Source organism: Micromys minutus (assembly GCF_963924665.1).
Source record: "Micromys minutus genome assembly, chromosome: 10".
In the NCBI taxonomy this organism is placed as follows: domain Eukaryota; kingdom Metazoa; phylum Chordata; class Mammalia; order Rodentia; family Muridae; genus Micromys; species Micromys minutus.
In genome coordinates, this window is record NC_137979.1 from 4,100,017 (window position 1) to 4,127,406 (window position 27,390).

At 45.2% G+C, this 27,390-nt stretch overlaps 2 protein-coding genes across 2 annotated transcripts; one reads left to right on the forward strand and one right to left on the reverse strand.

Moving 5' to 3' along the window:
• Positions 1–11,353: 11,353 nt before the first annotated feature.
• PROP1 (PROP paired-like homeobox 1) lies at positions 11,354–13,785 on the reverse strand (the record flags this gene model as incomplete). Its single annotated transcript, XM_080924433.1, has 3 exons — positions 11,354–11,692; positions 12,447–12,670; positions 13,677–13,785. The coding sequence occupies 3 exons, from the start codon at positions 13,783–13,785 to the stop codon at positions 11,354–11,356; spliced, it is 672 nt and encodes a 223-aa protein (XP_080780559.1).
• Positions 13,786–18,585: 4,800 nt separating this feature from the next.
• Positions 18,586–26,919, forward strand: LOC308426280 (olfactory receptor 1f45-like; the record flags this gene model as incomplete). Its single annotated transcript, XM_080924018.1, has 6 exons — positions 18,586–18,691; positions 19,357–19,872; positions 20,196–20,313; positions 23,463–23,563; positions 25,561–25,657; positions 26,808–26,919. 6 exons carry the CDS (start codon positions 18,586–18,588, stop codon positions 26,917–26,919), a joined length of 1,050 nt encoding a protein of 349 aa, XP_080780144.1.
• Between the last annotated feature and the right edge of the window lie 471 nt (positions 26,920–27,390).

The following is a 27,390-nucleotide window of genomic DNA, read 5'->3' on the forward strand; positions in this document are numbered from 1 at the left end:
AGGTGGGGAAATGAGTAGGAAAACCAGAAAGGTTGTCAAACGACCCTTTTAAGGAGTCACCGAAGATCACCAGAAAGCAAAGATATTAATCATGATTGATGTATAACAACAGCAAAATTACAGTTATGAAGTAGCAATGAAAATAATGTTATGGTTGGGAGGTCACCCCAGTATGAGGAACTGTATTAAAGGGTCACAGCGTTAGGAAGGCTGAGAACCAGTGTCTCAGAGTGTGCAGTGCACATTTCCTAGGTCCGGAACTATCACAGCAGGAGACCCAGCTCCCCACCATCCTTGTTCCATTATTGTTTCGATTTGTTTTTGTTTTTAACTTGATACAAGCTAGGGTCCACTAGGAAGAGGGAAGGTCAGCTGAGACAATGCCTCATCAGACTGGCCTGTGGACAAGCCTTGGGGCATTTTCTTGGTTGTTGGTGTGGCTGGGCTGCCCCCCCCCTTCCGTGAGCGCTATCCCTGGGCAGTGGTCCTGGGTTGTATAGGAAGCAGGCTGAGCAAGCTGTGAGGAGCAAGGCGGAAAGCAGGGTTCCTCATAGTCTCTGCTTCAGTTCCTGCCTCGTGCTTTGCCTTGGCTTCCCTGGGTGGCGGCTATGATCTGGATGGAGGAATTAAGCCGACCCCTCATCTCCTTCAAAGCTTCTGTGGGGGAAAAGCGGGGAGGGTGAACGTTAGAATGTGTGTTCTTCCTTCAGAGAGAGGAGCAGGCTCACAGGGTGCAGGAAGTTAAGGACACTTTCAAGGCTAAGGGAGCTAACGAGACACAGGGAGCTTAGCGTTGAAGGATCCACGGGTGTCTTATAAAAGCAGTGGACAGCTGTCGGGGAAGAGGCCAATTGTTCAGGATCACACCCTAGCGCCACTTTCACGAGGCATCTTTGGCACCAAGCTGGATGTTTTGCTGACTTATTTGCCTTTGAGTCACCTGTGCTCACCTGGAGTAACCCCTCACTTACGCTCCCACAAGAAACCCCAGGAAACTCTCTGGCCTGCTTAGACAGACTTGGTTACAATGGGTTCTTTGGTTTGTTGTAGTGAGTGAATGCACATTGGTTCACACTTCTCCGGAAAAAGTCACACAATAGAGAGTTTGCCATGATAGGAATTGGGCTGTCCTATCCCAAGTGATCCTGCTGAGAAGTCTGTTAGCCTGGCCAGGTCCATCTGACTCCTTCCTCAAGGGTCTTTGTACGTGAGTTGCTTCTTCTACAGTGGAATTGTTTCCTTCATAGCAATGATATGTTTTGTGTATTACTAACATCTAGGTGAATGTAGGCTATTTGCCACTCGGCTGGTTGTGTGGTCTATAGTTAGACTTCTCAGTAAGTGTCTGAGCAGAACGCGTTAGTGTCCCCTGGTGCAGTTCTGCAGGTTGACCACCAGATGGAGGTGTTGTTTTACTCTTTTCTGTAGGCCAGGCTCTTTGCTTCCTGGGATCTTCTATAGTTGGCGTACCCTCCCCTTGCTTCTGGACCAGAAAGAAGAGCTCTGAGCGTTAGCTGCACACATCCTGGCTTGCCAGGTTAGAAAACCCTATACCTTCTGTGCTCCAGATATCACTGTGCCAGCCTCAGGCTTATCATCCTAAGCCAACAATGGGATGGGCCATCCCACACCAATCACCAATAAAGACCATTTTCTATGTATGTGGCCTCAGGTGAGATTGATCTGGGGAATCCTCCAGGATGGCTCCTGTCTAGGTGACAGTAAAACTAGTAACCAGGATCCTGTCATCAACTAACTCTGCAGAGAGCCTCCTGGATCCTGTGGAGGGCCCCCTGGATCCTGGGAAACACAAGGAAGTTAATAGTTCTCTGAAGGCCTGTTACTTGCCATTGAGGAACTGGTATATAGCCTGTCATTGGGCAATATATTGGTTTCCATCCCCAGATTGGTTTCTTGATGCTGTAACAAAAACACTGACCTTTACAGACAAGAACTCAAAGCAGGAACCCCCTCCCACTCCCCAAGAGCACCCGCTTAGAGCACTTTCTTAGGGATGAAGCTACCCATGGTGGGCTGGACCCTCCCACACCAATGAAGAACAAGGAGAATGCCTCACAGACATGGCCACAGGCTAGTCCAATCTGGGCAATTCTTCAGTTGAGGTTCCCTTTTCCTAGGTGACTGTTAACAATTGTCAACATTATAAGAAAGATCTAATCATGTAGGTTATTCAGAAAATATATTAGTTCACTGGTTGGTTAGGGTTAAGTAAGGAAACTTCTGCTACCTGATATGTGGCTCTCTGGGCCAGGCTCACACAGCCAGCATGAGCCATATGGCAAGACTTGGGGTGTAGCTCAGTTATGTGCACAGAGCCCTTGGGTCAGTGCCCAGCGCTGTATAAACTGGGTGTGGTGACACAAACCTGACATAAACTCCTCTCTCTAAGTGGGAAATACATGGGGCTGGAGAGATGCCTCGGCAGCTAAGGACACGATGCCAGTCACAAGGTCTAGATTTTTTTATTTCAGCATATGCATAGGAAGCTGTGTACCCCTGCAGGTCTGGAACCCCTCTCTGAGTGTGCCAGAGACAGGAGGATCTCTGTGACTTGCTCTGCCTCAGAGAAATAGGTAGAAAATGGTGGTGGAGGACCATTACCTCTTCTAGCCTCTCTGCCTGTGCATGGATGTGCGTAACTGCTTACACACGTGCACCTTCCTATACACGTGGATGTATACACACACATACAAATAAGTCTAAAAATAAACTTCGGCACAAAGCCGTCCCCCGCCTCTTGAATTCAGTGCTGTATATTTGAGAATCTAAACGACGTAAGAGACAAGACGTCTTCCGCCACGCTGAGGGTGTGGTGTGCATTCTGTAACCATCCCCTTACTGAGGAAACAGCTCTTGCCTTTAGGCTAGAGAATCTGGATTCTGTGCCTCTGCTGGGAAGGAAGGTTGGGAGCCTGGGCGGGCTCCCTGTGGTGGCGGGGCTGGGGGAACCGTTCTGTGAACCGATTTTTTCCCCTCGGTGACGGGTGAAGAGAGCCTGGAAGAGAATCTGAAGAGCGATGAAGATCATGTAGAGAGGTCGCAGCACAGCGTTCCAAATATAAGGCAAAGGGAGTGGGGTCCCGTGGGGTTTCGTGGGGTCATCCAGCAGTCAGGATGCCTCTTCTGCCTGGGAACCTGGGCACAGGAAGGTCTGTGCTTTGGTTTTCTGGTCTTCATGGCAGTGCCCTGTGCTTCGTTTCTGTTAATTGACATCTTTCCCAGATTACACCTTCTATTCCTGCCCTTGTCCCCCAAGCCTTTGTCTGTAGTTAATAGCAGTGCCTTGGTTCAGGAGCCATGAAGCTGCAGTCTGAGTTTGGGTATTGAGCTGGGATAGCCCTGGAGACTTTCACAGGTGATTCTAGAGACAAAGTGTGGGCCCCTTGCATGCGGGGGGGGGGGGGGGTGCGGGGAGTTCTGCCTCTATCCCCGGGACCCAAGGCAGCGCCCTCCTCTTCCTCTCTGGATTAGTCCTGGTCCAAAGTGAGGGTGGGAGGGCAGACGGTGTGCCATCAGTCTGGGTTCACTGCCCTGCCCAGCCTTTAAGTCCGGAAGGTGCCTGGGGGCAGGAACGATGGTGCTACAGGTAAAAGCCACAGGGCAGGGCCTCAGAGCAGTTACACCTCCTCCCTGGGACACGGAGAGGAAAAATGACGAGGCACATTTCCAGCCTGCCCACCTCACTCCCATAACAGGCGCAGGCTTTCCCCGCCCCACTTCCGTAGTTTTTCAGAAAGTCAAGCATTCCTTAGAAATAAAATGGCCCTGCGTTCTCTTCTGCTATTAAGGTTTTGTGGGTAATTTCTGTGTTTTTATGGAGGAAGACTGATTAGCTCCAGAACATGGATAAATGTCCAGAAAACCCAGCAGGATAAGTGAAGGGCACGCAGCCTTGGTTAGAGTCACAGAGGACATTTTTGTTGCTGTAAGACTCCCAGCCCTGCCCGTGCTAGCCGGGATCCCAGGAGTCTAGTTTGAGCCCCGGGATTGCCCAAGAGCAAACATCCCTGAGGTCTCTGAATCCCTGGCAGGAAGAGAACTCTGGTTTCTTCTGCAAATTAACCTTGTGGTATCTGTAGTCCTCAAGAAAAGTTAAAAGGGTGAATCGGACTGTCAAAATAAAATAAAAATAAATTCAACTGTCCCTGTTAGGAGACCTAAGGGCTGTGGGTTCAGGCCTTCCTCGTCCTCCTCTGACGTCAGACAGCACCCCTCACTGAAGTCTTTCCACCCTTAGAACTCTCTTCTGGGAAAAATCACCTTGCATACCTAGTCTGGTGACAGCCTCTGCTGTTATTTTTCCTTGTTTCTTTTATGATTTTCAAAATCAACTATTCCCAGAGAAAATAAAGCTCAGATGGATACTTCAAAAACGTTAGAAATCCCAGGTGAATGTCCGGCAGATCTGGTATGGAGCGAGGACCGCTGGCGGGGGATCATCAGGGGAAGCTCTGGTCACACCCCGCCTTAACGCCCAGGGTAGCGAGGCAAAGCCACAGGAGTTGGACAACCACTCGGGGTCCTCAGGGCCTGTTACAGAGGTAGCAGTTAACTGACTCCCTGGAGGATCCGAATACATAACCCTGTGCGGAGCAGGGAGGGGGGTCCCCCTGCTGCATTTGACCCAGGTAGGGTGGAGTCTACCCACCCCACTCCCCTAACCCCATTTTTCTTCATCTGCAGCTACGAAGTGCCTTTCTCAGATCTGCTATTAGAGCGGAGTGTGAAACTGTAGAGTCCTGGCCCAGCATGGTCAACGGCTTTGTCGAAGACAGTCGAGTAGTAAAAGTGGAGAAACGTTTACTTTAGGGAATTTTACACTAGAAGTGGGACTTCGGTGGGAACAGGAACTGAGCTCACAGGAAGGAAGGCCGGAGTTTATAGCGGAAAGAGCAGAGGACTATGGGAAAACGAAAGCGGTAGAAGGGGATTCTGGGTAAAGGGTTCTAACCTCGTTCTTGCATTGCGTGCATTACTTAAAGGAGTAGAGGGTAATTGGGAAGGTCAGATATGAAGAATGAGCAATCTGCTAAACCACCTTCACAGGATTTCTGCCAAAATTGGACAGTTGCAGATACCGTTAAAAATCACTGTCAGATGATCCCAATCTCTGGTTTATTGCAGAGTTGGAGAGACCCAAGCCTTTTGGGGGCTCAGTTGTATGTATGCAAAGAAACCTCACAATCTCTTCTTTACCTTGCCCTGGTCTAAGGGTGTCCAGGGTCTTCCAAAAACTCATAAAATAAAAGTGAAGTCTTAAAAAAGAATCTAAAGCATTTTTAAAAAATCTTGGGCAAAGACATGTACACTAAACTTTGTCCTTTCATTTGCTTACTGAGGTTAACCTGAACTGCTTCTTCAGTGTTCCTAAAAAACGCTGTCTCTGGAAGGAATGTAGGTCATAAGGCATCAAAAGAAACACATTCCCCAGGACTTCTGGCTTGCCTGCCTACCTCAAGTGCCTCCGTGTTTCTAGGCATCCTCTGGGTTCCACACTGGTCATTTATTCAACACATTTTAAAATTGACTCTTATAATTAATTATAAGAGTTTGTTTGAAAAACGGCATTTAAAGGCTTATATTTTATTTATGAATGTGTGTGCATGCTGCATGAGGAGGCCAGAGGAGGGTGTTGTATTCCTGCAGTTAAGGGTTGTAGGCTATTGTAAGCTGTATAACCTGGGTGCTAGGAAACAAACCCAGGGCCTCTGCAAGAGTAGCAAGCCCCAGACTGTTTTCTCATGGGTCCTTTTTAATTTGTATGTATCTGTTTTTCTTTCTACTTTGTGAGTTCTTTTTTTCACTCTTCTCCACCTCTTTTCCATGCTTTCAACCCTCCTAACTTTACTTTAGAGAAAAAAGAAGAGAAAGGAAAGGGGTAATGTTATTGTTAAACTACTTCCTGTTAATTAGAGCATTGAGTTACTTGGGGCAAGTTTGATCTTCTTTGTCAGGGTATCTACTCTTCCTCCTTCTTTCTTTGTGCATGACTACTTAACAGTGACCACAGCAAACAACAGCACCAAGAATAGCCAACCAACCATCAACCACCAACCACCAACCATCAACCACCAACCATCAACCCACCAACCCATCAACCACCGACCATCAATCACCAACCCACCAACCATCAACCCACCAACCATCAACCCATCAACCACCAACCATCAACCACCAACCATCAACCCACCAACCATCAACCCACCAACCATCAACCACCAACCATCAACCCACCAACTCATCAACCACCAACCATCAACAACCAACCATCAACCCACCAACCACCAACCATCAACCACCGACCATCAACCCACCAACCCATCAACCACCGACCATCAATCACCAACCCACCAACCATCAACCCACCAACCATCAACCCATCAACCACCAACCATCAACCACCAACCATCAACCCACCAACCATCAACCCACCAACCATCAACCACCAACCATCAACCACCAACCATCAACCACCAACCATCAACCCACCAACCCATCAACCACCAACCATCAACAACCAAACCAACAACCCACCAACCTCAGCAACTCCACCACTCCAGGCCCTAGCATTTACATACCCTCTCAAAAGTCCCCAGAATTCCAAATATTACACAATCACAGACACTATCTGCAGCTGGTAAGATCACAGGCCTGCTAGAGCACGAGGCAAATCATAGTCAACTGCTGTAGACAGTCGGAAGCAGTCCTATGCTCCTGAATCTGGGATTAAAATGAAAGCCCGTTACCATTTCTGTTTTTTTTTTTTTTTTTTTTTGTTTTTGTTTTTGTTTTTGTTTTAAGAAACAAAAAATTCTCACTGTGCTTAAAACCTTTTTAGTGGCATTGAGACATTTAATTTGACATTTTCATACACAGATGGGATTGTGCTTTGCTCTTATTTCCACCCAATATTTACTACCCTACCCTTCCTAAGTCCTCTTGGTTCTTTCCTCTTTCTCAATGGGACAGAATTCTCAGAAGAAATACAAGTGGCTCATAAATACTTTTAAGTGCTCAGCAATGTTAGCTGTCAAGAGTCCATGGAGCACACACTCCAGTCAGATTGGTGTTTCTGTTCTTTGGGGGTCGGGTAAACTCTGACACTGAATTATGGCCTTATCATTGGGAGACTGTTGTAACGTCAGTCTCATCTCTGCTTAAGTTGTTTGGAGTCTCTTTATTTAATTTTGGTAGGTTGTATATGTCTGGGAATTTACCCATCTTTTCTAGATCTTTTGAAACAGGTTTTCAAATATTCTTCAATTATTCAGTGGATTTCATTGGGATGCTTGGTGACGTCTTTATCTCCAGTTCCATTTATTTAGATAATGTCTATGTCTCCCTTTCACTTGGTTACTTTATCTAAGGGCTTTTGGTTTTTTATTATTTTTCCAATGAAGCAACTGCTTCATTGATCTCACTTTTGTTCACTACTTGATTGACATCTACCCTAACCACTATTTTGGGATGGACTTACTCTTTTTTAACCCACCTTGAGGAGCATCACAAGTAGCTTATTTGAACATATGTGAAAATTGGTACCAGCTTTATTGTAATTTTTTTCTTGGGTTTGTTGTTGAAACTGAAGTTACCCTAAACTACACTCTTGGTGAGCGAGTCAGGTGGTATTACGCATTATGATCTGTTTCATGTCTTCTTTCTTCCTCTCCTGCCTTACAGTTTTAATTGCACATAGCCCTCAGCACAGCAATCCTACCATGGAATAGCCACGGCAGGGACATAAGGCCCTGCACCAAAAGAAATGCAGGGAAAATGCTTTGATGCAAAAATGTGCCTTGGGACCTTTCTGGGTTATTTGATTTTCATTCCATGGAGTCTCTGAGGTCTTTAACTTACAACCCCTTGAGTAGTGATGAAAAATAACTCATATTAACATGTAAATAGTGTCCCTGGGACTTCAGTGGACAATCCTTCCCAACCTATCAAGGCCAGTTTAGCTTCTCCTAATGTGTCTCATTTTGGATTGACCCAATTAATTACTTTGTTATTGTCACTTGATCATTGATCTCTTAATTGCTGTCATTCTAATTCTGGGTTCAGGGAACTATGTTTTGGTTTTTTTTTTGTTTATCTTAGAGAATCATCATTTTACTTTTTAATCAAACATTTCTTAACAATAAGCCACGGGGGGGGGGCATACAACTGAACAAACACTCAGTAAAGCCACAGTGGCATTTGTACTGCTTGAACAATAGAACAAAACACCAAGTTAACTCTGCCTCTTTTGTATGTGTTTCAGGGATGGCGGAGAGACCACATGCTAGCAACAAGAGCAACGGTGAACACATTCCACTGAAAATTATCCTCATGAAAGGAGTTAACATATACGGTGCCTCAGCTTTATTTTTAGAAAGGAAAGGACATCTGTGCACATATTCTTGAGGACCATAAATAAAGTGACCACATTTACGTATCCTGACTGGAGTCATTAATGGCCAATATCATTGTTAGACAACTTTTATAAATTAGTTCCATGTTCAAAAAGGCTTAGGACTAATTTAAAAACAGATATGCCCCACAGAGATCAGAGTTGCTCTCTGTATGCGTATCCTGGGTCTCCTTCCTGATACTGGGGTTAGCTATTCCTGTGTGTGGAGTTAATATTTTTTCTTTATGTGTACATATTATAATGTTGTTGTTTTTAAAATAATTCTTTTCATATTTTAAGGCCCTATAATATGACAAATTGAAGATTTTCTTTAAAAGACTTTTCAATAGGAGGGTTTTGAAATTTAGATACACACATATATTGGGAGTATATAAGATCCCCATTTAAGTTACAAAGAACAAATATAGCTGTATAAAAGTACCTTTAAGGTATGTCTGGCTTAAACAGAGAAAGAGATTCTTGTTGTGCATGGTTGTAACACCAGCACGCAGGAGACTGAGAGTTCAAGGTCTCTCTAGGCTGCGCAGCAAGTTCAAGGCCAGCCTGCAGCACATAGTGTGGCTGTGTCTGAAGAAAAGTAAAATTAAACCAAACAACAAGCTTTGCTGAGAGGCACAGAAGTCTGGAATAAAGGACACGAGGCACCTTGTGTTTGGGTAGGAAACCATTTAACGTTACCCAGGACACGAGGCACCTTGTGTTTGGGTAGGAAACCATTTAACATTACCCAGGATTCTCACACTTTAGTTACTGGTCATTGTGGTTCTGCCACCAGAGCAGAGAAAGGACTTGGTGGCCCGAAGCCTGCCCCTGTACCCGTGAGAACCTGGTGAATGAAAACATACACCTTACAGAAGTAAAAGCAACATTACACCGTGATACAGGAATAGCTCATTAGCTGCTGGGCTGGGGGAGTGGGAAGCAAACAGAAAACACACAACTATTTTACTACACATAGTGAATTAACTTTCAGATGACTCCGAAACAGTATTTCTATCCGAATGATGAGAAGCCACTGGAAAGCAAAGAGCTCACCAGCTGGATTCTTCTGCAAAACATAGAACGCAGAAAATGAACCAAAGGACCCTTCTAAATTCTACCAGCTCTACAAAGTGGGCATAATTCTAGATATTTCAAACAAAAGTCAAGTCCTTACATACAGTAAGCTTAGGGAATTGGGTTTAAATTTCTTAGGGAACCCTCGCTAAAAAAAACGTCAGAAGACACGTGACAGAGTTTCAAACACGGCCTCCATATATACAGCAGCGTGCTCAGCTTTCGCTCGGTGAAAGACATCACATCGACCCACACATACCCCTCACAGGCTCCCAAGAAGAAAAGCATGTTTAATAATCCCCCAAATTTTATCTCTGACTAGAAATAAAGATGAAAAAAATTAACATCATTCTTAATTGCCCCGAAATTGGTAAAAACAAAACAAAAAACACCCACCAAGGATGTGCTGAAGCTAATACTTTTGATGGACTCAGGACTGAGATATCTCTCAGTCATCTGTGTGGGATGGTTCTAGGCCCCCCTTTCGGAGACCCAGACATAGGATGTCCGAGCATTTGCGTGCTGCCTGAACAATCTTGGCAAGATCCCTGCTCTGCATTTTTGTCATAGCCAACTTTCAGCCCAAGGGCCTCAAGTGTGCCCAGACAGTTATGAATGCTTCCCAATACATGCTGTTACACAAAACCAAAATGTCAGACACCCCTGCACCATTTCTGTATTACTACTAAGACCTCATACCATGCAATACTACCTCATTTGTTGCTAGGCTGAATTGCTAATAATAACAATAAAAATCTGCATGTGCACGTGTGCGCGCTCGCACACACAAAATACCCTTGAAATTTTTTTGACTTTGGGTTTTCGGGGGAGTTCTCACTGTGTACCCCATCCTGCATGGAACTCATTGTGTAGTTCAGACTGTTCTTCAACAGGAGAGTCTCCCAGATACTGAAATCACACGCACTAGCCGCCCAGAGAGCCTGCACGTCAGGGTCTGTTTCATCATCCTTCCCACAGTTCGTCTGGCATAAGAGAATTATCCAGATGCGTTTTAGGGGAATTTTGACTGCAGGCATTTCCAATATTTAAGAGAAGATTCGAGCACCATTCATATTTGTATGTGGAGGCCTGTTCCCGAAAGATCCTCTCATGATCTCAACCAATACGTTACACATAAAACAAATATGTCACAAGCCACACGAAACAGAATGGTACCACCGACAAGGCTATATTGTGTTTCTTTGCTGAGACCAAGGCACTTCAGGAAAAAAAAAATCCTTTCCTAGGAATGAGCCTGGTATAGTTTGTGGACAAGTTTGCCTCGAGTCAAGCAGTTTCTTTGCCATGATCAAAATGTGTTTAAACCTGCAGCTGATTTTTAAGGCAGGTTAAGGCGGATGTTGCTGACACCTGCAGACCAAGCCAGTGGCATGCTGTGCTCTGAACCAGACGCTCCGTTCAGATCAGCAGAGGTGTTCTGGAGGGAAGAGAGACTAACGGGAGGGACTAAGATAATGAGAGGCCATGCACATAAAAGTAGGGCCCATCTGCTGAAAAGAAAAGGGAAGTCAGGAGGTGACTCCCAAGGGTCAATTTAGGTAGCTCAGGGTCTCCCACGGCTACCTCAGCGGATGAAGCTTCAGGTTCTTTCTGGGTTGCCTAACACCAAGGGCATCTACTGGCCCTATGCCCACTGCCCTCCTGTCCCCTCTCTTTGAGCTGTTTAGCTTGTCTCCTTCCAGTCAACCCCTCACCAGCTCTCCCTCACGTTTTTTTCCCATTTCCCATCTTAAGCTGCCTCCCACCCCACACACCATGTTTCTAACTTCATCCTTAGGAGAATAAGAAAGTCCCAATTTTCTTGTGTTTCAAGAGGGTTGTGGAGAGAGGGTGACTTATCGCCGCTTAGTTCCAGGACTTTGGTGTCTCAAGGCTGAAAGGAAACATGGGTGGCGGTGGGGGACAGGGCAGATGACCGGTGGGGGTTGGGTGCAAGGTGGGGTACCAGTCCTCAGGCTGAGGAGGAAGAGTGAGTGAGGCACCCGTGGAGGGCTGGGAGGGGAGAGCATGGTTGTAGGGGTGAGGGAAACAGGGTACAGGTGGAGGCGGAGTCGTATAGGTGTAGGAATAAGCAGAGGACTCTGGCAAGAAGCCAGAGAAGGTGGCCGGAGACAGGTGGGCTATCGGCTGGAGTAATGACCGCTCTTGCTTCCGTTGCTTAGCCCTGCGGTTCTGGAACCAGACCTGAGGAGAGAGAAGAGAAAACACATCAGCACTCCTGTCCTGTACGGGTGGCAGTGTCTCATACCCCAGAGGACAGAGTGACACTTGCTGTGTCACTAGAGCGAGGATAGCTCTCCCTGAGGTTTGTCTGAGTCCGGGTTGCTGAGGAAGCAGAAGCCTCACGCTTACTTCCAACCCCATCCAACTCTCCCAGCTCTGACAACTCTGAGTCAGAAACTTCCAAGCAAGACGTCATGACAGCTTTCTTTCCCAGAGAGCAAGAAGTGTCCTTAATGTGGGGCTGTCAGATGAAGAGTGGGTAAGTGTTATTGGGCAGGGACGGCTGCGTTTGGAGTTCAGACCATAGAATTCTAGGTTGAGACTTCAGGAATGGGATGATTATAGAAATGTGCGACTGGTCAGAGGCAAGATAGCACACGGGTGTTAGGGTTGCCTGTCTGTTGAAATTTGTGTTAGTATTAAAGGCTGGTGCGTGAGTCTTGACTTTATTTTTGTTTGTGCAGTGCTGGAGGGTCAGATCCAAAGCTTTGTATGTGCTAGGCAAAGGTGCCCTGAACTATACCTCTCCAGACCTATATCCAAAATTCAAGAAGTTAGATGAGCTTAGAGTTGGGGTCAGGTGCATTGGAGGTTATGTTGACTGGTGAATGAAACCTATATTCAGGTGAATATTAAAATTAGGGTTAAAGGCCCCATGGTTATGCCCAAGCAGCTAGACAATGCCCCCCCCCCAAGGACCTTGGGGCATCATCACCTGGATTCTGGCTTCGCTGAGGCCAGTGTCCTGGGCGAGCCCCTCTCGAGCCCAGATGTCAGGATACTGGTTCTTCCCAAAGGCTGACTCGAGCTGTTCCAGCTGGGCGGGGTTGAAGGTGGTGCGGTGGCGGCGCCGGGAGTGGGGTGGGCCCCTCTGTGGGCAAAGCTTGGGTCTCCCCAGCCCTGTACCAGAGAGTCTCCTGTAAGCCTCGGGGCTCCTGTCTATAGAGGGAAGGAAATGGAGGAAGACCCTCTTCACAGTGGGACCACCCAGCCCCCACTTGCACTACGGTTGTGAGCTCCCCGTGTTCTGCTTCACTCCTGAGACGTTGCTTCCCCGTGGGACTCGTGTTTCACAAGAACAGTTTTCGCTCTCAGACTCACAGCTCCTGCCTTCAGCCTTTACTGCTGCTCAGGATACACGGCCCAGGGATGAGCTTTACCTTCGGGCACACATATGGCCCACAGGGCACACTCTGAGATTCCCCTCTTTGCGTCTGCCAAGGACTTCGTTGGTTGCCACTCACGGTTTTTAATTCCCCACGCACCTCCTCCATGGGTCTCTCCTCTATACACCCCTCCCCACCCTTGCCCCGCTCAGATGTAGACACATTCTCTACTCCGGGATGAACTTCTTGACTTGTCTCTTACCTCTGCCCTGGCCCTGCCACCAGCCTGCAGGAACTTGAGCTCGTGGGAAAGGCTTGCCTCTCTTGCCCCAAAGCTCCGTAAGCCCTCACATTAATTAGTCTAAGAGCCACCAGGGCAGAGAGAACAGGGAGGGAAGAAGAGACACCTGGGAAGGTGGGTGCCAAGGAAAGGAGGGGTCTGGAGTAGAGACACCCATCCCCAGGGGAAACCAAAGATGTGGCTTCCTTCCTTTGCACCCAGTGTCTTCAGAGGGGTACTGAACTGCTCTCCCAAGAGGAAAACCCTGATCCCTCCAGCTTCCTCTAAAGAGGAGGGACCTTGGGCAAGCATAAGGTTTCAGCTTTGTTGCTACTCTGAAGTGCTGAGCAGGTCGGTGCCTTTCCACAGTTCCCAGGGAAGGGCCTCACTTCCCCACCTATAAAGCAGCGGATTTTTGCTCTCTCACTTCCTAAGGTCTCCAACTGTTTTCCACCTGACAACCTTCTGAAGGAAAACCATTCCCCAAAGTCAGTGTGGCTTTGGGACCCATGTCTGCTGCCCCCGCAGGGACCCAAGGCCACCCTGGGGATTCACTCACCTACTGTGGAGATCAGAGTCCCAGAGGCTACATGTGGCTCAGGCAGGGACCTGCCACAAACGTGGCCCTTTGTTTGCTTTTGTTGCTGGCTCCTTCTCTGAGCTTCCATGGTTAGCCACTCAAACCAAAGACGTCCGCCTAGCCTGCTGTCCTCTAGTCTGCGACTCCCTGTAGTCTTTCTCTGTTTCTGTCTATCCTATTTTGTCTTCTCTCTTCTCCCTGTTTCTACTTTCCAGCTTTTTCTGAGTCTCTCCCTTGCCGTGTGTGTGTGTGTGTGTGTGTGTGTGTGTGTGTGTGTGTGTGTGAAGTATAGCTAGATTCCTGTTTACTCACACCCCCCCTTTCCTAGCCTTTTATCCTACCTCTGAATTGACATCTCATCCCCCTCCCTTGGCTTTGTCCAGTTTTCTCTCTGCCTCTACTTGCTGATGCTGTTCTGTTTCCTCTTAGTTATCTACTTCTCACGATACCTTTCTTTCTCCCCTAGTCTTGGAGAAGAGACCTCCTCCTGGCCCCATGAGCCCGTCCAATCACTTCTTGGTCACCAGAGCCCCCAGGCTTGGGGGAGGATCACCAGCCAGATGAGAGAAGGTGCTCTGTCAGAGGGTCCAGGGGCTGAGTCCAAGAGCTCATATTCCCGGGGGACCAGATTCTTTTGTCCTGTTAAATCCCCCTTCTGGGAGCAGGCAGGGGACAGAGGAGAAAAGACATTCCTACTGAGACATCCTCCTCTGACCCCACGGTAGGGAGGGGGAGTAGAGAGAAGGGCATGGGGGGTAGGAACAAGGCATGACACCCCAGCATATGAGTGAGTAATACTCAAAAGACCTACTCCCAGGAAACTCCAAGGGTAAAAATTTACAAGTGGATGCCAGTTCTCTTGGATACCTCGATACCCCTAGGACAGTAAAACCTCCAGGACACACTGAAGCCCCAAAACCTCTGTGTGAGCCCCACCTATACCCTCCATAAAACCTGATTTAGGATCCACACCAGGGGGCCCCTCCCTGACCCAAGTCCACCCTGGATTCGCTTAGCCTGTGATGACTAGCCTCCAGACATCAGTGTTCCCAAGTACTCTCTGATTTCCTCAGTCAACCAATACCTCCTCACTCATTCAAAACCCGAGGGCATCACAACCTGGCAAAGTGACCCAGGTCCTCCAGAGCATCTCAGTTCCACGTGTGTCCCTCCCAACAGAGACCTCATGTCTCACCTTGTAATAAATTAAGGCTTTCAGACTCTGCTATTGTGAGTCACCAAGGACACCCTGACGCTTAGCTTCTCTGAGAGGTCAGGACAAGCTGGTGCTCCCAGTGCTGTCTCTTGAGGTGATTTTTGACTGTGGATGTCTTTTCTGGCATTTTTAGGATATCCTGATTTTTTTAAGGGCAAAACATCTTAGGACAGACATTAGTGTTCTCCAAGACACACTGAAGCCAGGAGACTCTTTGATAACCAGGACTTTCCATCTCTACTATATGATTCCCACTCCTTCCATAAAGTCCTGGCTTCTCAGGACACACACACACTAACCAATCCCTTCATAACTTCACTGTTACCATAGGACAACCTGATACCCAAGGTTAGACTGACTTCTCTACACATCCCTTAAAACCATCAAGACTATTCAAAACAGGATAAACACCAAGGCCCATTTTAACGATTAACTTGTTATTGTTATGTGTGTGCATAGAGGTCAGAGGATAATTTATGATGGGTGTGTTTTTACCCCCAACATATGAGACCTCAGGGTCTTAACGATCACAATATGATCCACAGAACAGCAGCTCATGGGAGCTCGGGGTCAAAATCTTGGGCCTCACCTTTCTACTGTATCAGAACCTGTGACCTGCCAAGATCCACAGCAGAACTGAGTTGACGCCTTTGTCCTGCAATGAGCACTTCGTCCCAATTCCTGGTCTGAATCCCCCCACAGAGCTTCACCCTCCTCAGTTAGTGGAAGGCAACTGTGGATTTTGATGATGACTGGCCTCGTGGTTGCGAATACGAATCTTCACTTTCCTTGTTTCTTGGATATTTCGTAGAGAGGCTAAACTTCATTAAACTTTTAGGAAAACTACTTTTAAAAATGATTTGGTCATACGAAGACTCTAATTAGAAAGAAATTCAGCATATATCATAAGGCTACAAATTAGGTCTTAAAGAATATCACAGATGCCAACTCCGAAGGAAGGATATGTTTTACTGGGCTGGAGAGATGGCTCAGCAGTTAGAAGCATTGGCTGCTCTTGCAGAAGACCCAGGTTGGACCTCCAGCACCCACATGGCAGCTCACATTCATCTATAGCTCTAGTACCAGTACCAGAACACTTGATGCCTTCTTCTGGCCCTACTGATGACCAGGGACACACATGGTGCACAAGCATCTCTGCAGGCAAAACTCTCATACACATGCATATTAAAATAAAACAAATCTTAAAACATGTTTTGTAGGTTTATTTACAAGGATATTGCTAACTCAGCCTTTTGTGTCTCCTGGGAAACCCACAGTGAAACACAAAAATCTTTTTTGCACGTCTCTAGAAGCTTCTGGTTTTCTGTGTCAGGGATAGATTAACTGTTACAGAGATTAAAACACAGAATTGGCTTTCTGGTTTTAGTCACTACTTTCTTAGTATAAATTAGTAAATCGAACCTTAATCCCAAAGTCTTAAGGGCTATTCAGAAGGAAGCCTAAGCAATTACCAGAGTGTACTGAACAAAGCTGTAGTGAAGTTCTGTCATTGAATTTCATCAGCTTTATAATGGGCAAGGGGCACAGGACCAGGTATAGTGTTCGCGTGATATAGGCCCCAGAGGACAATGAGGGTAAGTAGGACCCAGTACTGGGAAACAGTCTGGTGGCCGCTTTGCCCTGGCAAAGGTCTGGAAGGGAAGTCAGGCCTATTGTCTTGCTTAATGCTCAGCAGCTAGATTTCCAGAAGGAGTTTGGGGGAGAAGTAGTGCCTGGCAGGGAAGACTCAAGAACAGAGGTGGGTATTCCTACTGTGAAAGGGAGCTGACTTTCTGCAAAGTAGCAGGGGCCAAAGTAGGGTTCCGCTCACTTCACCAGAGCCCACCTTTGCTAGGAGCCCCTTTGACTGCAGAGAGGACAAAGACTAATTTGTCTCCGAATCTTAAAAACGTTTCTTAATTTCAGTATGGCTGTCTGATGTCACTATGACTTCTTCCTTCAGAGAACTCAGTTCAAGAATACACTGGTCAACAGATACTCATGTAAGATTGAATTTGGTTTCATAAATGTGTACTTGACATAAATAAATTAATACTGGACATATTAGGGAGTCATAGATGCATAAAATAATAAAAACAAGCAGAAGTGGTCCAGTTGGTAGAGCTCGTGTCTAACATTCATGAAATCCTGGACTCCATTCCTAGTGCCACGTAAGCCAGCTGTGGTACTCACCCCTATAACCACAGTCCTGAAGATGGGGAGGTGGAAGAATCAGCAGTTCTGGGCTGTCTACCTAGTGAGTGTGAGAAAAGCCTGGATTATGTGAGATCCTGTCTACAAAGGGGAGAGAAAAAGCTTTGATATAATGAAACTGAACTTTGTTCACCTTTTCCATCTTCTTATTTCTCATGTGGTAAAACAAGCTCAGAAAAACAACGTTGCAGCTAACACCAGACTGTTCTTATTCTGAGATGCTCTGTGTCCAGGGTGCATGTGTACCCTTAATGAGGAGTTCCAGGGAGTCAGCCCTGGTAGCCCTCAAAGTTGGCAACTTAATTCACATCGCCCCATCCTCAAGAAACTCATCATCCCCAGGGAGGAAGGAGGGTCTATTTATTGGCTGTCATTTTTCAAACTGATGAGAGAAAGTCCCTGTGTCTTACTAGAGTCTTCTCCAGTGAAAAAAGGGCTCCTCAGTTCTAAGGCTGAGCTGCAACTTTTCATCATCTAGGTACAAACAGGGAGTCAACAGAGACAAGGATTCTGTGAAGGAATTGGCCACAGAAGAAAGCAGCTGGTGAGAGGGTCTGGGAACTTAAGATGCCACTCTCTCAATAGCACACATGTTCACACAAGCACATGCTTCCTATACATTTCCCATTTTCCTTCCAAAATGTAGAACTGAGTGCCACACCTAACAAATTTTTCTACTTTATTTAAGACAAAGAAGTCTCTGAGCAGAATTCTACATGGTGACAACTGTTCTGCCGTCTACAAGAACATTCTGATGCTGTGCCACAAGGTTGGGGATAAATCATCAGGCTGGTCCTACATAGCCTAGAGGTATCAAGTGCAAGGAGGAATTAGGAGGCATCTAAACCAATCTGAGTTGTATAAATAACGTGGTCCTTGGCTGAAGGAACTGGTGGTATCCATGAGAGATATTGCTATGTGGTTTTATTTTGGGCTTTCTTTCTGTTAAATCTAACTTTCAAACTTTAATACAGGTGACATGAGAAGCTGTGTGCTTGAGAAGAAGGGCAGTGAGTGTCTCAGCTCATCTATCAGTGATAGATAATGAAAATTTGGAGGAAAGACCGGGGAAGAACGAAACAGGAGCCTTTGCTGTTCTACGTTGACTAAGTCTTACGAAATCCATGACCGGGGAACACCATTCACTTCTGGTTCTCTGTCTCCACCTCTAGGGCTTCTCCTTGAATTCTTGATATAATGTAATTATCAGAGGTTCAATAAATGAGAGAAATGTGTACACTAGATGGTCATTAAATATGAGATGTGAATAAAGCTCATAAAATGAAGCATAAATAAGTATAGAGATTCACCAGCTATGCATTTCAGCAAAATGAACTCTCTAGGATTTTCCTAGCCTCTGAGGGTGCAGCTCGGTGTCATAGCATTGCCCCAGCATGTATGAGATGACCACCTTAGTTTCCAATGTCCCCCCACACTAAGTTAAAATCCCTTTAGTACATGGAGCCTGATTGTGGGACCTGGTGCCAGAAAACCCACACAGCTCTCTGGCTAGAGAAAGGGAAACCATCTGCCACCTCCAATACTGGGTCTGGCTGGCACAAGTGTAAGCTCAGGTTTAGGCCAGTGAGACCAGCCTTCCACTGCTGGGCTTGGCGGGACTTGCGTTTCTGCTGTAGTCACGGGGTGCCAGGCCAAGCTCAACCCAGTCTTTGAGAGGCTCTGGCGAGGGATGCAAAAAGCTTCGGGAGAGAAAATCTTTTCCCAATCAAAGGTGTTATCAGCTCTTTAGAACAAAGGATCTCAGGTGGAGGAATGATTCTTACACGTGTCTCATTACTTTTCACCCATGCTCTCATATAAATACAGTTTTGAAATAGTTTGGAGTCTGACAACCGGTACTTCCAATTGGCTTGGCCCAAGGGCTTAGGAAGACCTTGTCTACATATTTGGGAGCAGCCCTGCTTCTGCCTGGAGCTTACGTGACCTATGATCACTTCTACTTGCAGAGGCAGGACTTTGGGGCGTGGCCGAGGGGCGTGGCCGACACCCTGGGGGCCGTGCGCTGCTTATGGCAGTGTGAAGATTCCTGATTCTTGAGAGTTTGGGAAGCTTCCTGCCATCTCATTTATCATTCCCGGGGACTTTGACCATCTCAACCGAGAATCAGGGTTCCCAACATGGTCTACCTGCCCACACCTGATCAATTTAATCTTCCTTTTACTTTCAGCTACACTTTGTCTCACAAGTGACATGGACTGAGAGAACTAGATGACAGCCACAGAACTCTCCTTCTGGGACTCTCTGGAAAGTCGGAGCAAGAAGAGGTCGTGTTTGGGATGTTCTTGGGCATGTACTTGGTCACCATCTCTGGGAACCTTCTCATCATCCTGGCCATCAGCTGTGACCCTCGTCTCCACACACCCATGTACTTCTTCTTAGCCAACCTCTCCAGTGTTGACATCTGCTTTTCCTCAGTCACCATCCCCAAGGCTCTGGTGAACCACGTGTTGAGAAGCAAGACCATCTCTTACACAGAGTGTATGATCCAGATCTATTTCTTCATCACATTCATCAACATGGATGGCTTCCTCCTGAGTGTGATGGCCTACGACCGCTATGTGGCCATCTGTCACCCACTCCACTACACCATGATGATGAGGCCCAGACTCTGTGTCCTCCTGGTGTCCATATCATGGGTCATCACAAACCTGCATGCTCTCCTTCACACTCTCCTCATGGTTCGACTCACCTTCTGCTCCCACAATGCAGTGCACCACTTCTTCTGTGACTCGTACCTGTTGCAGTAGCTTAGCTAAACCACTTTGTGCTCCAGATGTGTCGCACATGTGCACTCACCCAAGAGCTATCAATGAAAGACAGACAGATAGGCAGATACACACACACACACACACACACACACACACACACAGAGAGAGAGAGAGAGAGAGAGAGAGAGAGAGAGAGAGAGAGAGAGAGAGAGAGGCACCAGTTAATTTTAAATATGCTTTGACTAGCTCAAAGGCTGAGTAGTTCTAATCCTCACCTCATGTGGTCTCTCTCTTCTATGAGTGATCCTGACAGTCTTTTTGTGCCCTTCATCCTCCTAGTCAAAGACATGGTGGCCACTGTCTTCTTAATAGTGGTGACACCGCTGAGCAATCCCTTCATCTACAGCCCTAGGAATACTTACATGAAGCAAACCATAAGAAAACTAATTATTAGAAAGTTAGTTTTGTCAAGATTCCAGAACTACAAAATTTTAGAACTAAGATCAGAGATGCCCAGTTAGTCTAAGAGGCATGCACTGCCATTTCTTTCATTAATGTTATGTCATTTGTTGACTTATTTTCTATGTTAGGGACCAAACTTAGATGAAACCATATAATCTCTCTCTCCCTCTCCCTCTCCCTCTCCCTCCCTCCCTACCTCCCTCCCTCCCTCCCCCCTCTCTCTCCTATCTATGTATCTATTTATGTATTTTATCTATAATCTCTCCATTTGTCATCTATCAATATCTATCTATCTGTCTGTCTAGCATCTACTTATATCTATCTATTCATCTACCTAATATCTATTTATTTATATCTATCTATCATCTATCTATGTCTATAAATCTATCATGTGTCTATCATCTATTTACTCTATCAGATACTTATCTATCACATATTTATATATATCTCTCTACCTATCTGCCTATCTATCTATCTATCTATCTATCTATCTATCTATCTATCCATCTATCTAAATGAGACTGAGGCACGGAAGAGTTATTCTACTGAGATAGTGATTCCCAGATATATCTTTAAGGGTGAGTCTAGTGGCTAATACTGTGATTTGGAACTGTAACTCATGAATGAAAAATTGTATATGCCAGATGTTCATCAGCATTTAATGAAATATGAATGTATCTAATCAAACATATTAAACATTATAAAAATGAATCAGCTATTTATTCCAACAAAGCAAACGCCATAGGATTGATTAAAGTGAATTAATTTTCAAACAACAGCAAAGGAAATTAGCATAAAAATTGTCACAAGAGCTATTTATAATAAATGAAATCCTACTTATTAAACCATATGGTTGTAGCCAAACTACAGAATGGTCAAAGTTTCTGTAGACTAGAAATGAAACTCTAGACATAGCCACAGTGTCAGAATGGTGGACCAGAAATTTTCAGAGGTTAATCTCTCACCCTGAAAACTCTAGATGATGAGGAATTCAGGGGACAAAGAAGTGGGATTAAGTGTGAGACCTTCTATTTCTGTTGCTGTATAGTGCGTGCAGACAGGAACCTAGCCTAGCAGCCCTCTGAGCAGTTCTACCCAGAAGTCAACTGAGATAAATGCAGATATTCACAGACAAACATTGGACAGAGGTTGGGAGCCCTCGTGGAAGAGTTGGGGGAAGATTTGGCATTCCTCAAGGAGATGGAAATTTCCAAGGAGATGGAAGACTAACAGTGCCAACCAATCTGGACACCAGGGAGCTCCTGACTGAGCCACCAACCAAAGAGCATGCATGGGCTAGTTCAGAGCTGCTTTGTCTGGCCTCAGTGGGAGAGGATGTACCTAATCCTGCAGACACTTGATGCACTGGGGTTGGGAGATACAGGGTAGGAAAGGTGCTACCTTTTTGGAGGCAGAGGAGGGGAGCTAGGAAGAGCCATCATTTGGGATGTAAATCAGAAAAAAACAAAACAAAACAAAAACAAAACGTGAGAACCACTGTTTTGCACCAAATAGGCATACCAGGCGTTTTTGCCCTTTCTCTAAGCTGACGTGTGACTCCACGCGGTCAGAAAATAAAGTTCATTTTATAGCTCTGAGTCTCCTCCAGTACTGTCGTTATGGAGCAAGGATTGGTGTAATACTTTACCTCTTTGAATGGCTTTTCTTTTTCTCTTTTGCCCAAGCATTTAAAGAGACACCAGTCAAGTCACTGATCAACCAGAGACATAAGAATCAGAAACATCAAGAATTTCAAATAGCAAAGGACACCAAGAAAGAAAAGTATTTCACAAAAGTAAATCCTAGTCAGCTCTGCCATGCTCAAACAACTAAACTAAGAACAACTGTCCTGAATAATATAGTGTGTACCACATCCCAGAGACATTCAAAAGGAACATAGAATTTTTTTTTTGAAGCAGTGCATTATGTAGCCCAGGCTGCCCTTGAATTTGCTTTGTAGTCAGGGATGACACTGAACTTCTGATCCTTCTACTTCTGCCTTTCCGGTGTTGAGGTTACAGGGGAACTCCATCTGGTTTTTATGCCTCTGTGCACCAGACCCAGGACTTTGCGCATGCACAAAGGCAAGCACTCAGAAAGCTAGGAGTATTATTCTCACCTGTACTGTGATTAGTTAGATGAAAAGGGAAAATTTCAGAAAAAAAAAGGAAAACTTTAGCAAAAGTGTCCAACTAAATAAAAACAAACTCTTAGCTGCTCAATTAATGAAGTTTTAATTTTATATTTTCTAAAGTCAAACTAAAGAATAGAAAACTGGAACCTGTATCAGGAGCTCCATGGTTAGAGGAACTAATCAATTACCAAACCTACCCATTGTAACAGATGCTACTATGACCATAGGCATTGATGCAGTAGAAGATAGGAACAAGAGGAAATACTTATAGAAATACCCAATACACTCCAAATCAAAAGACTCCTTGAACAAAGAGCCTTTTATCAAACACATAGAGCTAAAGCTGAGAATATATCTAAGGGGTAGAGAGCTTGCCTCAAACACCCAAAGCTCTAGGTTCAATTCCCAGCACTGCAAAAGAAGACAACAGCCCATCTAAACAAACACAACAGAATACAGGTTTAAACTTAACTAAGATGAATACTAAATGTTTGTCTCTGTATAAATGTGCCTCCAAGGGAAGGTGATGTCCTACACAACACTGGGTAGAAATACTAGCCTGTGCAATAAGGCAAGAGAAGTTAAAAAAAATAATAGAGTTCATCTTGTTAGTAGACAATGTGACTGCCTATAACACATTTTTTTTAATACCACAAAGAATGCAACAAACAGAAACTTTATCAAATATCTAACTCTGTAATTAGAAAGGTGTCTTGATTTAGTTTCTGTTGCTGTGATAGATACCATGAAGAATGAAATTTGAAAATGAAAGTGTAGGTTTCATCTCTCAGGTTGGAGTCTATCACTAGAGGACATAGGAGCAGAAAAGGAAACAGAGGCTACAGAGATCCACCATCAACTGCCTTGCTCATCTCACACAGGTCCATCTGCCCAGAACCAGCATTTCCCACAGTACCTAAATCTGTGAGCAATTGGGGAAATGTCATACAACCATGCTCACAGCTCTTTGTGATCTAGGACATTCTTCTGTTGAGGTTTCCTGTTCCCAGGTGGTTCTGGGTTGTGCCAGTGGCAGCTGAAGCTGACTATTCCAGAAGGTGGTGGGATGTAAGTCAAAACTCAAACCTCATCATATTGCTGTACAGCAATGGTGAGCAAGGAAATCCGTATGTCTCAAGTGACACTTTAAAACAGTGTAAAAATTACCTGAGATGGTGCAGTGGCACATGCCTTTAATCTGCCCTTGAGAAGCAGAAACAGGAGATTCTCTGGAATTGAGGCCAGCCTGGTCTACATAGCAAGTTCCAGGCCTGCCTCAAAAAATAAATAAGATAAAAATTAAAATATGAGATCAAGGTTAATGCATATAAAGCCTATATTCCGAAAGTACATAAATAAAAAGGAAATGTGAAAAATGGGGGTGGGGAGAAAAACTTAAAAACCCCTTATCTACAGGAAACCATTGGCTTATCTACAGGAAACTACTGGCTTATCTACAGGAAAACACTGGCTTATATCTTCAGGAAACCACTGGCTTATATCTTCAGGAAACCACTGGCTTATCTACAGGAAACCATTGGCTTATCTACAGGAAACCACTGGCTTATCTACAGGAAACCATTGGCTTATCTACAGGAAACCATTGGCTTATCTACAGGAAACCATTGGTTTATCTACAGGAAACCATTGGTTCAGAAAACAATACACACAAGTTTTCCATGAGTAAAATCACTATACTACATAGAAGAATTATGTATATATATGATTAATATGTTAATCATATATGTATATATATGACTAACAAACTGGTGTTACCCTTTTCTGTGGGAAATGAACTAAAATCACACAACTTGAAAAAGAACAGGGCTGGGGATTTCTATCACTAGGTCTCATGATTCACTAGAAAATCACAGAAGGTCAGAAGACTATCAGAGACACATACGTGTGGATCTCAGAACATGTTGCGTTTGCCCATAGGTCTACTTACATGTGACAGGTGAATGTGAGATACAGTTTCTCAATCAAGCTGATGGGAGAGTATAATTTTCAATAAATAATCATCATAATAAAATGACCATATTAAAAACACCCAACACAGCTTAGCTTCACATTAAATAAAAAAATAACTCTAAAACAAATATAAAAAAGTTAAAATGATACATTTCTAGAAGAAATAAATAGAGATACATTTTTGTGATCTTTGGTTAGGCAAAGATGTTGTAGTAACAAAAGTATGATTCAAAAACACTTTTAAAAATTACCAATCACACTTTAGCATAATTCAAAATGTGTTTTCTTCAAATATTTGCTTAAAGAAATAGAGGGCTATGAGGGGAAGAGGGAAGGGTCCAGTCACAGCATGGAAGTAGGAACAAGGGGAGGATTAATGGAGGAAAAAGGCACACACACACACACACACACACACACACACACACAGGAGAGGAGAGGGAGGGAGGGGGGAGGGAAAGGGGGAGGGAGGCATATACACAGAGAGAATGCCATGTATGTATGTAGAATGGATGTAGATTTAAATATTAGTGTACATGCATATATGTATGATCTGGGCATGTGTGTATGAACATATGTGTATAACCTCAAAGTAGATTAAGACAAGTTGAGGGAGAGAAGATCAGCAAGGGGGTAAGATGGGGGCACAGGGGATTATAAGGGAGGTGGACGGGGCAAAGTACAGTAAGGCATATTCTACCATACATATATATATATATATATATATATATATATATATATATATATATACACACACACGATGTATATGTATATCTATACATGTATGTATAGATACACATAGGCGTGTGCACACACATATACATTATATATACATGAAAATATCAGAATAAAAGCCATTATTTCTCTAAAACTAAAAAAATTAATGGGACAAACAATTGAGAACATTGAAGGGGAAAAGTGGGGAGAGCCTCTGCAGGCCTGTGTCTGAGTCCACAATGGGCTCTATCCCGCGCCCCTAATGAGGACTTCTGAGGGCTCAGCCCCAGGGACGCTCTGACTTGGCAGCGATCTTTATGAGAAGCTGGATCTCAAGGGATAAAGAAACTGCTTATTAGATTCCACCCTCTAAACTTGACCAGAGGGAGCCTTGTGCTTCTCCACTGAGGACGGCACCTTCAGTTTTCAACCTCAACAGTGACTTCGTGTCCTCCAGGGTCAACCACAGAGGCAGCAGAGATGGGGACCCTGTGAAGGCCCTGACGGCAGAGGACAGCAGGTGAGAGGGCCCGGCAAGCAACGAGGGAGGGGCACCGTCCCCAACAGCGGGTAGATTCACACGGCTGCAAACGTGCTGAATGAAATCCAGAAAAGCAAAGATGGACCTACCCAGTTCTCCTGCATCTGACCAAGCTCAGAGGAGAAAAGGCCTGTTCTCCCTCATACACGCATGATGTCTTCTGTCAGGGTGTGCTGTCTGCTGAGAGGACAGCAGAGACACATCCGGGGTGGAAATAGAAAAGTACAAAGGGCTGAACGGCACGCGACCCCCAGCAGGCATGGCTAGGAGCCCAGAGGCCAGAGCCCTGCTTCCCGTTACCCTTGCCTGGATATCTCAGGCACACAGGGAAGCCTTGTTTACCTTTTAATCTCCGTATTTGTGCCCCCCCCCCCCGCTTGCCCTCATTCATCCACTTTATTGTCAATTATACAACTCAGTGTCTCCAAGTCAGGCCACTTAGATATTCTGTCCCGGCCCACAGTGGGCTTTTGGCTTGGACCTGAGCCCATGGACTAAGCGGCCGTGATTTTATAGTCTAGGATCACAAACGCTGATGCAGATACGCTTGGTGTCTCTGGTAGTTACACACTTGCCAAGCTCACAAGAGATAATAAGTAAAAGCAGAGTCGATGTATTGAAATCGCAGTTTAATGGAGTAAACGGAACACCGCCTTCCAGTGAGGAGACCACGGGGCAGAGATGGGGCAGAAATCTATTTCAGAGGATGCTCAAAGAATACCCAAGCATTAAGATCTGGGCATTAATCCTGGGCAGATGATTTCAAATCTCAGCATTTTGGCTTAATTTCCCTGATGTGACTCATACCACTAGTTGACACGTTACAACCAAAGTGTCTACACACTAGCCAGTCTCCTCAAAATGTTGAGGTCAGGCACACCAGTGCACCCTGTGACCCAGCAGGCAGGCTGTATCACACAGGCCACCTCTTCTGCCTCTCTTTCCCCTGGACTTTGGTCACCAAGAGAACAGCTCCCCCCCCTTCATGTTTAAGCACCCTAAGTCTTAAAGAAGCTAAAGCTTCTTCCATCGCCCCCAGACTGTGCGGGTTTCTCAGTCCTGAAGTTTATTTTTAGACAGTCTTACGAATTTGCTCCTTTTCAGTCTATAAATCTCTTTCTTCCAATAGAAAAACAATCCCAGTTGCTTCAGGCATCTGCCCTTCCTTCCGACTGAAGGAAGAGGAAGAAAGCCTCTCTCACAGCTCTGCGCATTCCTGCAGCTGGGGCATGACAATGTAAGGGCAGGTAAAATGCTGAGCAAAACCCCAAGTCTGGTCTCCTGACTCTGCAAAGATTTCAGCTTCTGAGAAAATGGGAACATTCGTGGACAAGATCTTCAGGATTCTAGTGTGGCATCAGATACAGGATTTACTTCTCGGTTAAAACTTCACTAAATGCTAGCTACTCAAAGTACAGTGTAAAGAAAAAACAACAACATTTGGGGGGGAAATTACTTCCTTGCTTTAAGCTTCTATTGTCTGACCTATAAAGTAGACACTACAGCACAGTTATTAGACCAAGGAAGGTTTTGTACAGGAAAGAACTTACATGTGTGAACAGGAGTGAATAGGACTGAACAATAACACAGTCAGTGGAATCAAAGTGAACTTAACCAGACCTTTCTATAAAATTACTCAGGCTTACTACATTCAAAACTAACAATTAAGCTCTCCCAAATTATAATTGATGACTTTCGCATATGCGTCGAAA